Consider the following 13464-nt stretch of genomic DNA (forward strand, 5'->3'; position numbering starts at 1 on the left):
AACCTACACACAATACCCCATAATGACAAAGCGAAAACAGAAATGCCTTATTTACATAAGTTTTCAGACTCTTTGCTATGAGACTCGAAATTGAGCTCAGGTGCATCCTGTTTCCATTGATCATCCTTGAGATGTTTTTACAACGTGATTGGAGTACACCTCTGGTAAATTAAATTGACATGTTTTGGAAAGGCACACACCTGTCTATTAAAAGGTCCCACAGTTGACAGTGCATGTCAGAGCAAAAACCAAGCCATGAGGTCGAAGGAATTGCCTGTAGAGCTCAGCGACAGGATTGTGTCGAGGCACAGATCTGGGGAAGGGTACCAAAACATTTCTACAGCATTGACTGTCCCCACGAACACAGTGGCCTCCATCATTCTTAAATGAAAGAAGTTTGGAACCACCAAGACTCTTCCTAGAGCTGGCCACCCGGCCAAACTGAGCAATCGGGGGAGAAGGGCCTTGGTCAGGGAGGTGACCATGAACCCGATGGTCACTCTGACAGAGCTCCACAGTTCCTTCCAGAAGGAAAAACAATCTCTGCAGCACTCCACCAATCAGGCCTTTATGGTAGAGTGGCCAGACGGAAGCCACTCCTCAGTAAAAGGCACATGACAGCCCGCATGGAGTTTGCCAAAAGGCACCTAAAGGACTCAGACCATGAGAAACAAGATTCTCTGGTCTGATGAAACCAAGATTGAACTCTTTGGCCTGAATGCTAAGCGTCATGTCTGGAGGAAACCTGGCACCATCCCTATGGTGAAGCATGGTGGTGGCAGCATCATGCTGTGGGGACATTTGCAGCGGCAGGGAATGGGAGACTAGTCAGGATTGAGGCAAAGAAGAACGGAGCAAAGTACAGAGAGATCCTTGATGAAAACCTGCTCCAGAGCGCTCAAGACCTCAGACTGTGTCGAAGGTTCACCTTCCAACAGGACAACGACCCTAAGCACACAGCCAAGATAACGCAGGAGTGGCTTCAGGACAAGTCTCTGAATGTCCGTGAGTGGCCCAGCCAGAGCCTGGACTTTAACCCGATTGAACATCTCTGGAGAGACCTGAAAATAGCAGTGCAGCAACGCTCCTATTGGGGATTTATTATTCTCCTAAATTGATGGGATGACTAACTTAGAAAGAATGCATTCTTGACTGGGCTAATGTAGGTTGTGACACCTGGGGAGGCTGTGATTGATGTGAAGAGCTGTTTTAGTGGGTAAAATAAGATAAGGATTGTGTCTTCAAATGCTAGAATATACTGGTTCTTTGTGATCTATGAGCCTTCCTTTGACGTAGGAATGATGTCTAAGGGAGCTGGCTCTTCTCACTATGATAGGTTGTTATCATAATCTTGTGCCTGGCTGAAGTGTGCAACAAATGGCGCCGAGGAGATGAGACCAACCCCTGAACTAACGGATTGGCTGAGAAAGTTTAAACCACGCTCAAGTCTTTACTCTAATTGGCCAGCAGAGAAGTGGGAAACTTCCTCTGTCAGAGTATTTGGGTATTGTTTCTGAAACAATGTTGTTAGTTCTCTGGAGTGTCCTGCGAGGCATCACAGAGAGCCCGTATATACGAAACATCATATTTACCATTGAAGGTTTTTGCATTAATTAAAATAACTAGTATATCTTAGAAGTCGTGTTGACCTCTTTTGTTCCTAATACCAGATTTGAATTGACGCAATTTCTAACACTCCCCAAACAACATGACAGAGCTTGAGAGGATCTGCAGAGAATAATGGTAGAAACTCCCCAAATACAGGTGTGCCAAGCTTGTAGCGTCATACCCAAGAAGACTAGAGGCTGTAATCACTGCTAAAGGTGCTTCAACAAATTACTGAGTAAAGGGTCTGAATACTTATGTAAATGTGATATTTCAGTTTTTTATTTTTTATAAATGTGCAAAAATGTCTGAAAATCTGTTTTTGCTTTGTCATAATGGGGTATTGTGTGTAGATTGATGAGGGAAAATAACAATTTAAACAATTTTAGAATAAGGCTGTAACCTAACAAAATGTGGAAAAAGTCAAGGGGTCTGAATACTTTCCGAATGCACTGTATATAGTGTTTGTTTACATTTACTGTGTTTACAAACATTAGAGTAAAATACATTACATTTACATTTTAGTCATTTAGCAGACGCTCTTATCCAGTGCGACTTACAGTTTTAGTGAGTGCATACATTTTTCATACCATATTTTGGGTCCTGGTGGGGTAGGACAGTTGAACTAAACTCATGAGGCATTTATAATCCCTGGCCATGTGGTCCTCTGTAGCTCAGCTGGTAGAGCACGGCGCTTGTAACACCAATGTAGTGGGTTCGATCCCCGGGACCACCCATACACAACAACAACAAAAATTATGCACGCATGACTGTAAGTCGCTTTGGATAAAAGCGTCTGCTAAATGGCATATTATTATTATATTATTATTATAAGTTACATTCTTCAAGAATCAATGGGTACATTATTTTATAACTCCAAATTGATGTAAAAAATCTGGCCTCCAGAGTGGCGCAGCAGTCTAAGGCAGTGCTTGAGGCGTCACTACAGACCTGGGTTCGATCCTTGTTAAGTGGGGTCATGACCGGGAGACCCATGAGGTGGTGTACAATTGGCACAGCATAGTCCGGGTTAGGGGCTGGCTGCGATTTCCTCGTCCCTTCGCTCTCTAGCGACTCCTTATGGCGGGCCGGGTGCCTACAAGCTGACTTCGGTCACCAGCTGGACAGTGTTTCCTCTGACACATTGATGCGGTTGGGTTAAGCGAGCAGTGCGGCTTGGCAGGGTCGTGTTTTGGAGGACGCATGACTCTCGACCTTCGCTGGGGAGTTGCAGCAATGGGACAAGACTGTAAGTACCAATTGGGGAGAAAAAGCGGTAAATGTTATTTTTTTAAAAGTCAATCATCTGAAAACGTGTAAACTCAGATTTACACCTGAGATTATGTAAAATAGTGTCTAATGCCTCAATCACACTGACAGGGTCATTGCATTGTGGTACACCAGAAGTACATTAATTTCCAATGGAACGCTGCGTTTGCCTTGCAGCATTGCGTTGCAGAGGCAGTTTCAGTGCGTTCTGTGTGGCGCGTACATTGGATTTATCGAACATATGCATCAAACTTTATGCGTAGACGGTTTGACAGAAATGGTAGCAGAAGGTGAATGTTGAATTGTTGTTGCACACATATCCAGATGATGCTGCGTACCATTTTGCGCAATAACACTGTCGGTGTGATCGAGGCATAATCTACAACATATGTGAACATGAAAAATGCCACAATACAACTTTTGCTAGCCTATATAAGTGATGCAAAAATGTCATTGTCAACAACCCATTAAGCTATTAATTGGTAGTCTAACTGATACCAAACTCATTTATTGAGATACTTGTGTAACGAACCTTGCCAAGGTAGATCTGTTACAATCACCCCAAAAATAATTAATCATTTTTGGAGCAGTGGCTAGCAGGTCTGCCTATGGGCTGTGAGACCCCAGTTTGAGACCCACAAGGGGTGTTACATGGTCGCCGTTAGCAATTATTGCTACATTGATGAACAGTGGTGGGATGGTGCCTTGAGGGCAAAAGGGAAGAGGCATGCACTCATGAGGGGGTTGGTATAGTACAGTGTGAGGGAGGCAGAAGCCTAGCGGTTAAGAGCGTTGGGCCAGCAAACTTTCGGTTACTGGTTCGAATCCCCGAGCCAACTAGGTGAAAAATCTGTCTGTGCCCTTGAGCAAGGCACTTAACGCTAATTGCTCCAGGGTTGCCATAAATAATGGCTGATCCCTGGCCATGACCCCATTCTCCAAGGGTGTCTCAGGGGGAGTGGGATATGCAAAAAACACATTTCCAATTCACACATAATACACACTTGTCCAGTGCCTTCAGAAAGTATTCATACCCATTGACTTATTCCACATTTTGTTGTGTTACAGCCTGAATTCAAAATTGATTAAATATTTGAAAAAATATCACCCCTCTACACACAGTACCCCATAATGACAAAGTGAAAACATGTTTTTAGACAATTTAGCAAATGTATTGAAAATGAAATACAGAAATATCTAATTTACATAAGTATTCACACCCCTGAGTCAATACATGTTAGAATCACATTTGGCAGCGATTACAGCTGTGAGTCTTTCTGTGTACGTCTCTAAGAGCTTTGCACACCTGGATTGTACAATATTTGCACATTATTCTTTTTTTAAATTCTTCAAGCTCTGTCAAGTTGGTTGTTAAACTCTGTAACTGTTTTAAAGTCACCTGAGCGGTTTCCTTCCTCTCCGGCAACTGAGTTAGGAAGGACTCCTGTATCTTTGTAGTGACTGGGTGTATTGATACACAATCCAAAGTGTAATTAATAACTTCACCATGCTCAAAGGGATATTCAATGTCTCCTTATATTTTTACCCATCTACCAATAGGTGCCCTTCTTTGTGAGGTATTGGAAACCCCCCTGGTCTTTGTGATTGAATCAGTGTTTGAAATTCACTGCTCGACTGAGGGACCTTACATACAATTGTATGTGTGGGTTACAGAGATGAGGTAGTTATTCAAAAATCATGTTAATCATTATTATTGCACACAGAGTGAGTCCATACAACTTATTATGTGACTTGTTAAGTACATTTTTACTCCTGAACTTATTTAGGCTTGCCATAACAAATTGGTTGAATAGTTATTGACTCAAGACATTTCAGCTTTTCATTTTTAATTAACTTGTAAACATTTCTAAAAACATAATTCCAATTTAACATTATGGGGTATTGTGTGTAGGCCAGTGACACAACATATCAATGTAATCTATTTTAAATTCAGGCTGTAACATAACAAAATGTGGAAAAAGTCAAGGGGTGTGAATACTTTCTGAAGGACAAATGTAAGAGGACAAATGTAAGCACCCACCTAATTATTATGAATTATAGTTTAGGTTTCTCAATGAAGTGATCTGTACCAATAATTAAAAGTAATGACATGTAACTGTGGTCATAATAAGAGTTGAAACAGTTCGACCCCTGTAAATTGATAATGGAATGTTTCGAATTTTACTCACTCTATGTCTATGACCTCCATGCAAGGCCGGCCCAAGACATAAGCGGTCACTTATAAGCTCCTTGTTGAGAGTTAGAATAGTAGAATACGCAAGATGCAGTTTCGAAATTTGGTTGTGCATCAGCAGTTTTCCTTACTGACAGTCACTGAATTAGCCTATGTCAGAAAATTTTTGATTAGTAAATTAGTCTAGCCAGATATCTAAACTTGTAATAATCATGGTCGAATTACCGACTAGGCACCAAAGGCACGTGTCAAGGGGCCCTGACCTCTAGGGGGCCCCCATTGATTTTGTTAGTCAATCTCACTCAGATATCATATTAACATGACTTAAGTCATGGCAAAATGTGTAGAATTTCAGGAAATTAGCTTTAAAACCTCAAAACATTCTCTCCGCCCCATGGCAAAATTAGTAGAATTGCATGAAATTAGTTATAAAATTGCTAAATGCGCTCTGCCCCCTGGCAAAATGTGTAAAATTGCAGAAAACATTTTCTCTACACCCCATAGAACAATGTACAGAATTGCATGAAATAGACTTTAAAACGTAAAAAAAATTCTCACTGCCATCAAGAGGGGGGTTCACTAAAATGTTTTGCCTGTGAGGTGGGGGCCCCCCAACCAAGTCTTGCTTAGGGCCCCCAAAAGGCTATGGCAGGCCCTGCTCCATGCTCCTTTGTTCAAATAGTGGATTTTTTAAAATCTCCATATCAAATGTATCAATTTATTTGCTGATCTTCTTCTGTAGCTCTTCCCCCCTCTTCCTCATGTCCTTCTGCATTGTATTAATGCCTTTGAATTGTATTTTTGTATCTCCACCAACTGCAAATAAATCTGGAAAACAAAACACAAATACATTGTGAGTTGTGGATGATCACCATATTTAAAATGAGGACAGCACCACCCATCTCCAGGTACCTGAATGAGATAAAACAGACTCCCTGCAAATGTAAGCGTGTGGTGTGTGTATGCGCATGTGTGTGTGTGTGTGTGTGTGTGTGTACGTGTTGAAGTGTGATATGTGTAGTCACTCTCTACCTTCAGTGGACCATGTCTTTCTGTCTTCTGAGGTTGAATTTCCTAAAAGGCACAAAAAATATATTCAATGTAAAATGAAGTTAATCTGTATTTCAAGCAGTATTGAGAGGCAGTAAAATATTTGGACTGTAGTCACGCGCACAACCATAAGCTCTTACTTCTCTGGGCTCTCCACTTTTTTGTCGGGGTCAGCACACTTGTAGAAACCCTCATCTGCACTGATCACATTATCTATAGTCATCTCTGTGACGTTCAGAGAAACAACCTCTACTCCATCTTTGTAGAAAGTGGTCCGGTTAGGTTTGCGGAACCAGTAGTGGCAGAGCAGAATCACCTGCTCTCCCTCTGTGACAGGGTGAGCAAGGCCCAGAATGTAAATGGACCCATCTGTGAGACACAGAGAGAACAAGACAAGATGCTGGATCACTACATCTAGTGCATATAATTTGGTAGTTTATGCATGATCTCAATTTCTACAGGAACATGAACAATAGACGGTGGGAGGAACAGCAGGGGGGAGGGGTGGGTAGGAAGACAAGGTGGCTTTTCAGCAGCCTGATGGTCTGGGGGTAGAAGCTATTGGCCAGTCTTTCAGTTTTTGCCATGATGCTCCTATACTGCCTGCATCTGAGTGATGGAAACTGGGAGAACAGGCCATGGCTCGGGTCCCTGATTATCTTCTTGGCCATCCTGCGACACCTGGTGGTGTAGGTGTCCTGGAGGGCAGGCAGTGTGCACCCACTCTGTAGCGCCTTGCGGTCCGCGGCTGTGGAGTTGCGGTACCAGGCTGTGATGCTCCTGTAGAACACTGTGAGGCAGTGATGTAGTACTCCTCGAGGCCGGTCTCGATACCACATATTGAGTGTCTCGGTCTTGTCTCGGTGTCGGATACATTTGTACTTCCCGAGACCAGCAGAGTAAAAACTCATAATTATGAGCTTCCATACAGTAAGCGCATAAAAGCGCTTCGCCAGGTCAAATATATACACTCATTTCTTGAAACATAAATATCCTAACAGTCTTTGTATATATTATAGACATGTTTGCGCAGTGGCGAACCTATAGGCCTTCAGTGTGTGACAGGTTCGTGATTCTGAAAGGACAGCAACCGTAAGACCAGCGCAATCATGTAGGAGAGTATGAAAATGCACTCATTACTGTAAATCGCTCTGGATAAGAGAGTCTGCTAAATGACAAAACATTTAATGTGAAATGAGAGTGCACATTATGTAAAACACCAAGGGCAAGTGGGGTAGTGAACGGTATACGCAGGTATAAACCGTATACCCACTTTTTTTTTCAGTGGGCATTGCATATACTTACTTCTTAATCCCTATTGATGCATATCAAAGTGGTGTAGTGGAGGTATACGACTTATCAATTATGTGGTACAATAGAGAAATCATGCACAAAGTAGCCTACACAATCACAAAGCACGTGAAATATATTCACACGTGAGCCCCACACATAGGCTTGTTTCAGCGGAATATCATCTGCAGGCAGCAAGAGTGTGCAGCTCTCAACAGGTTTTAGAATGGAGCAGCTCACAGAAGAATGACATCGGTAGCCGGTAGGGTAAGAAAGACGTTTCAATTTATGATATCTACCAGTAAATGCTAACTAAGGCAAACACGGGCATGCAAACCAGGTATTGAAAAAGTTTAGTCCGACGTGTTGGTTAGTAGGCTATTTGTGATATGCAATTGTCATCATGCACTGTTTGCATCAGGGGCGTAGACATGGATGGGCCTGGGAGGACACTGACCCACCCACTGGGGCACTGTTTGCATCAGGGGCGTAGACATGGATGGGCCTGGGAGGACACTGACCCACCCACTGGGGAGTCAGACCCTGACAGGCCCTGACAGGCCCACCCAATCAGATTGATGTGGTTTAAGCATTGTTGTGGACTTAGACCATCATATTTTTGTAAAATAAATAAATAAAGTGATTTTGAGAGTGAAAATCTGAAATATCTATAGGAAAACGCATAAAAAAACATAGGAAACAGGAATTTTCACACAGGATGCCTTTCCTTTGCTGGGCAGGCCGTTTCTGATTTTTTTGTGCAAATGTGAGTATACCCACTTCTCCAGGCACCACTAAACCACTGCATAGGGTCGATGGAAAGACAGCAGTCACACACAGCATGATATTAAAGGATAAGCAGTCCATTCACTCTGACATAATAAGCCAGTAGGTCCTAATCATAAGAATACAAAAACACAACCATTAAGCATTTCCCAATCGAAATGTACAACTATTACTTCCCAATGCAAAAAACATTTCACGTTTAGCACACAAAGTAACCACTGACCTGAAGTATCTACTTTGCAGATATGAAACAAACAGACAATCATAATATCAGTAAAAAATATCAACTTCCCAGTTTATGCTTAAAAACCAACTTAATAAGAGTTTTATTTGACTCAATGATCCAGGACGTACACTAAGGCATTTTTTTGTATTGTTATTTTTATTTTTTAATTAGGGGCATTGTTGGCTGAATAAATGGATGCAGTTCAATGCATTATTAATATAATTCACCAATACATTTCTTGGTAGTCCAAAATATTGCAAACAGGTTGTAAATCACAGCTGGCCTGGTACATTGTTTGCTGCCTCCATTTGGGATGCACTGTTTCAATGACTCAATATTCTGGACAAAAACAGACAAATGTACTGCAACTAAGACTGGGAATGTCAATACAATCAAACTAACAAGGGCAATGATCACAAGTCAGTCATAACATGGCTAATAGGCTAGCATATCTATTTACAGTTGAAGTCGGAAGTTTACATACACCTTAGCCAAATACATTTAAACTCAGCTTTTCACAATTCCTGACATTTAATCCTAGTAAAAATTCCCGGTCTTAGGTCATTTAGGATCACCACTTTATTTTAAGAATGTGAAATGTCAGAATAATAGTAGAGATAATTATTTATTTCAGCTTTTATTTATTTCATCACATTCCCAGTGGGTCAGAAGTTTACATACACTCAATTAGTATTTGGTAGCATTGCCTTTAAATTGTTTAACTTGGGTCAAACGTTTTGGGTAGCCTTCCACAAGCTTCCCACAATAAGTTGGGTGAATTTTGGCCCATTCCTCCTGACAGTTCTGCCCACAAATGTTCTATAGGAAAGAGGTCAGGGCTTTTTGATGGCCACTCCAATACCTTGACTTTGTGGTCCTTAAGCCATTTTGCCACAACTTTGGAAGTATGCTTGGGGTCATTGTCCATTTGGAAGACCCATTTGCGACCAAGCTTTAACTTCCTGACTGATGTTTTGAGATGTTGCTTCAATATATCCACATAATTTTCCTTCCTCATGATGCCATCTATTTTGTGAAGTACACCAGTCCCTCCTGCAGCAAAGCACCCCCACAGCATGATGCTGCCACCCCCGTGCTTCAAGGTTGGGATGGTGTTCTTCGGCTTGCAAGCAACCCCCTTTTTCCTCCCAACATAACGATGGTCATTATGGCCAAACAGTTCTATTTTTGTTTCATCAGACCAGAGGACATTTCTCCAAAAAGTACAATCTTTGTCCCCATGTGCAGTTGCAAACCGTAGTCTGGCTTTTCTATGGTGGTTTTAGAGCAGTGGCTTCTTCCTTGCTGAGCAGCCTTTCGGGTTATGTCGAAATAGGACTCGTTTTACTGTGGATATTGATACTTTTGTACCTGTTTCCTCCAGCATCTTCACAAGGTCCTTTGCTGTTGTTCTGGGATTTATTTACACTTTTCGCACCAAAGTACGTTCATCTCTAGGAGACAGAACGCGTCTCCTTCCTGAGCGGTATGATGGCTGCGTGGTCCCATGGTGTTTATACTTGCTTACTATTGTTTGTACAGATGAACGTGGTACCTTCAGGCATTTGGAAATTGCTCCCAAGGATGAACCAGACTTGTGGAGATCTACAATTCTTTTCTGAGGTTTCTTTTGATTTTCCCATGATGTCAAGCAAAGAGGCACTGAGTTTGAAGGTAGTTCTTGAAATACATCCACAGGTACACCTCCAATTAACTCAAATGATGTCAAATAGCCTATCAGAAGCTTCTAAAGCCATGACATCATTTTCTGGAATTTTCCAAGCTGTTTAAAGGCACACTCAACTTAGTGTATGTTAACTTCTGACCCACTGGAATTGTGATACAGTGAATTATAAGTGAAATAATCTGTCCGTAAACAATTGTTGGAAAAATTGCTTGTGTCATGCACAAAGTAGATGTCCAAACCGACTTGCCAAAACTATAGTTTGTTAACAAGAAATTTGTGGAGTTGTTGAAAAACTAGTTTTAATGACTCCAACCTAAGTGTATGTAAACTTCCGACTTCAACTGTATATAGATGCACTGGGGCTTTAGTGGGCAGATAGTCTAGATAGAACACTGCACTCAAATACACCAATCTAAACATACTCTCTTAAGAGCAACATCTTACTCTGTTCTTCTCACATTACATAAAGACACATTTTCAGAACCCCAGTGTCAACCAAATAGGCTGCAATAAACATATTTAAACAGTTATCAATCAAAATTATTACATTATCAAACAAAATGATATTTCAAATCATTACAAATGATTTAAAAGTATAAAATAAAACGATGAGTTACTGCAATTAGGCCCTAATTTCAAATTCAGACTGGGTTATAGCACCATGCACATTATATTACTATATTTGATCATTGAGATTTATATGAACTAATTGTAATTATAATCAGTCAATGAGGGAATAAAAATGTTGAGGAGCTCACCCAGTATGACAGTGATGGAGAGGAAATGAATTATATCTATCTGGAGTGGCATTACTGTGGCACACAATGAAAAACCTGACAAATCTCTCCTTCTCCCTCTGTCTCTCTCTGTCTGGTGATCTCTCTATCTTGTTGTGTCAATTTGTAGCATATATTGATGGATCTAAAGATTGTTAGCTATACCTACAAGGCCAGTAATTGCCAACAGGATCAATATCATACTGTGTGCCTATAGCTGCCCTGTACACAGACTGTAGGCCAGTCCAATTGACTCACTGAGTCTGGCTGAAAACAGAAATGTAGTGAGATGTTTTGCACACTCCACTAAGGAAGTCCAGAGAGGACATATGAATAAAACAATTATTCCTACTTTATGTTGAGATCACGACTTATTTATCTCATGATCACAAGTTGTTTTGAGTTGTTTTGTTGACATCAAAAGACAATTTTCTCATGATTATTACATAACAAAAGTTGTTTTGTCGAGATCACGAGATAAACAAACATACAAACATACATGCAAACATATTACATTGTGTTAGCATGTGTTTAATATTAGATGTCGAAGTGTGTCTTTAAAAGTTTCAATGAGTAATGTCAGATCGATTTTTGTGGATTTTTTATCCATGTTCTGGGGCCAGGACTAAAAGAGCTAAAGGTCATTACTAACATCCACTACCGTTGTGCAAGACACTCAGCCGCTCCACTGCCGCTGACCCTATGCTGCGTCCACCATTTTGGTGTGTGTGTATGGTCCCTTAATGTCTATGGTGTGGTCCTGCCGTCCCGGAGGTGTTGGAATAACATACGGGAAACACAATTTTCACCATTTTGGTGTGTGTGTGTGTGTGTGTGTATGGTCCCTTAATGTCTATGGGTGGTCGTGCCGTTCCGGAGGTGTTGGAATAACATACGGGAAACACTCTTTTCACCATTTTGGTGTGTGTGTGTGTGTGTGTGTGTGTGTATGGTCCCTTAATGTCTATGGTGTGGTCCTGCCGTCCCGGAGGTGTTGGAATAACATACGGGAAACACTATTTTCACGCCACTTCGATACCGAAGTGACTTTTTCGCAGCAGGTTAGGATAATTAATGTAGCAGGTTAGTAGACTGAGGTTAGGTTAGGAAAGGGTTAGGTTTTAGCAAAAATGCTCTCCTAACCTGCTACGAAAATCCATTTGTATCTAAGTGGCATGCAAATAGTGTCCCAATAACATACAGCAATTTCTGATTTGGAAGCCATCTATAACCACTACAGTTTTCCATCCATAACATAATTGTACTGAAACGTGTACCACTATTTCTATTAATAGCATCATTATCCTCCTCATCATCTATGATCAGTATTAGTTTCACAGTTCCAATAATTTCTGATACCACCAAATTGTCTAGCCCACTGTATCTCCTATTCTTTCAATAATCTCTTTCCAACTTCTCTCCTCCCTTCCACCGCCCGCGCTCTCTCACGTTGGCACATTATACTATTCTCAGAGAGCGGGTTTAGCAGCAGTCAGATGGTGGGATGCTTCGGAGAGAAGCGATCCGTTCGGTCCATTATCGCGAAAGAAAAAGGGGAGGTGATAGTGGAAGAAGAGACATGGCATCTAAAGACATAACTGCCTCTTGTTTCGTCAGTGTGAGCAGGGATATTACAGGTAGGGAGAAATATCAACATTATTCCTATTCCCATTATCTCGATCATCATCATCTGTAACGTGCACGGATTCTGGCTTTCCCAGTCTGCGACTGAACAGGCGCATTGGAGGTTTATAAGCAACAACTCTTTCATATCTGCTAGTGCCACCAAGCTTTGTGTGTCATTTTTTATTTGTCATCATCTAGGCTAAACGTGCACTGCATTATTCGATCATTTAAAGCTAGAAAATTCTGTAAAGCAAAGACATCCTGCTTGCACAGGATTTACCATAAAAGCACAGCAGGCTGATCATGTAAAATCCCCAGGCCTAGGACATAGGAAAAGGAGCGTTTTGAAAATCATCGTGTGCATCACGCGTGGGTTTAATCGCTCATGATGTGATCTGCATTCAGAAATGCATGCCAGGTTGTAAGAATAGGAATTGTTACCCTCTCAGTGTGTTGGCAGTGAGCATGGTCTTTCTTTGTCTGCAGTGTGTGTGTGTGTGTGACAGACAGAGAGCAGAGATAGAGAGAGTGTGTGTGTGAGTGAGTGAGTGAGTGATTGATTGATTGAGAATTTAAGATAGCAAGTGGGAGCAGTATGCATTTTCTTGCCAACAATTTGCATGTATTCTTCACTTTCCTTTATTGAACGAGCCAGACATGGACACTGTATCCTACACTTCTCTTTCTGAGAATTCTCACATGATGAGGCTGCCAGTGAGTTGACACAAGCTTACCTCTCACAAACTCACACCATCAGGCCACACACACATGCTCACACACACTCACACCTACATCACACACATGCTCACACACACACACACACTTAGGCCTACCTACCTACCTACCTACCTACCTACACACACGTATTCTCTCACCCTCTAACCAACACCACACACACATGCTCACATTTGCAGGGAGTCTCTGCTGAGATAATTATTCCTAATGGTTCTATTAA

General features: G+C 41.5%; 1 protein-coding gene across 2 annotated transcripts in view; it reads left to right on the forward strand.

Annotated features, from left to right (window-relative positions):
- Positions 1 to 12366: 12366 nt before the first annotated feature.
- The window catches only part of LOC121540138 (capping protein, Arp2/3 and myosin-I linker protein 3-like), a 39263-nt gene continuing 38165 nt past the window's right edge, over positions 12367 to 13464 (forward strand). For both annotated transcript variants that reach the window (XM_045207714.1, XM_045207715.1), the window contains exon 1: positions 12367 to 12520. In XM_045207714.1, the coding sequence (XP_045063649.1) occupies positions 12388 to 12520 (133 nt within the window). In that variant the 5' untranslated portion in view covers positions 12367 to 12387. The remainder of the gene's footprint in view (positions 12521 to 13464) is intronic.

Source organism: Coregonus clupeaformis, chromosome 26 (genome assembly GCF_020615455.1).
Source record: "Coregonus clupeaformis isolate EN_2021a chromosome 26, ASM2061545v1, whole genome shotgun sequence".
Classification (NCBI taxonomy): domain Eukaryota; kingdom Metazoa; phylum Chordata; class Actinopteri; order Salmoniformes; family Salmonidae; genus Coregonus; species Coregonus clupeaformis.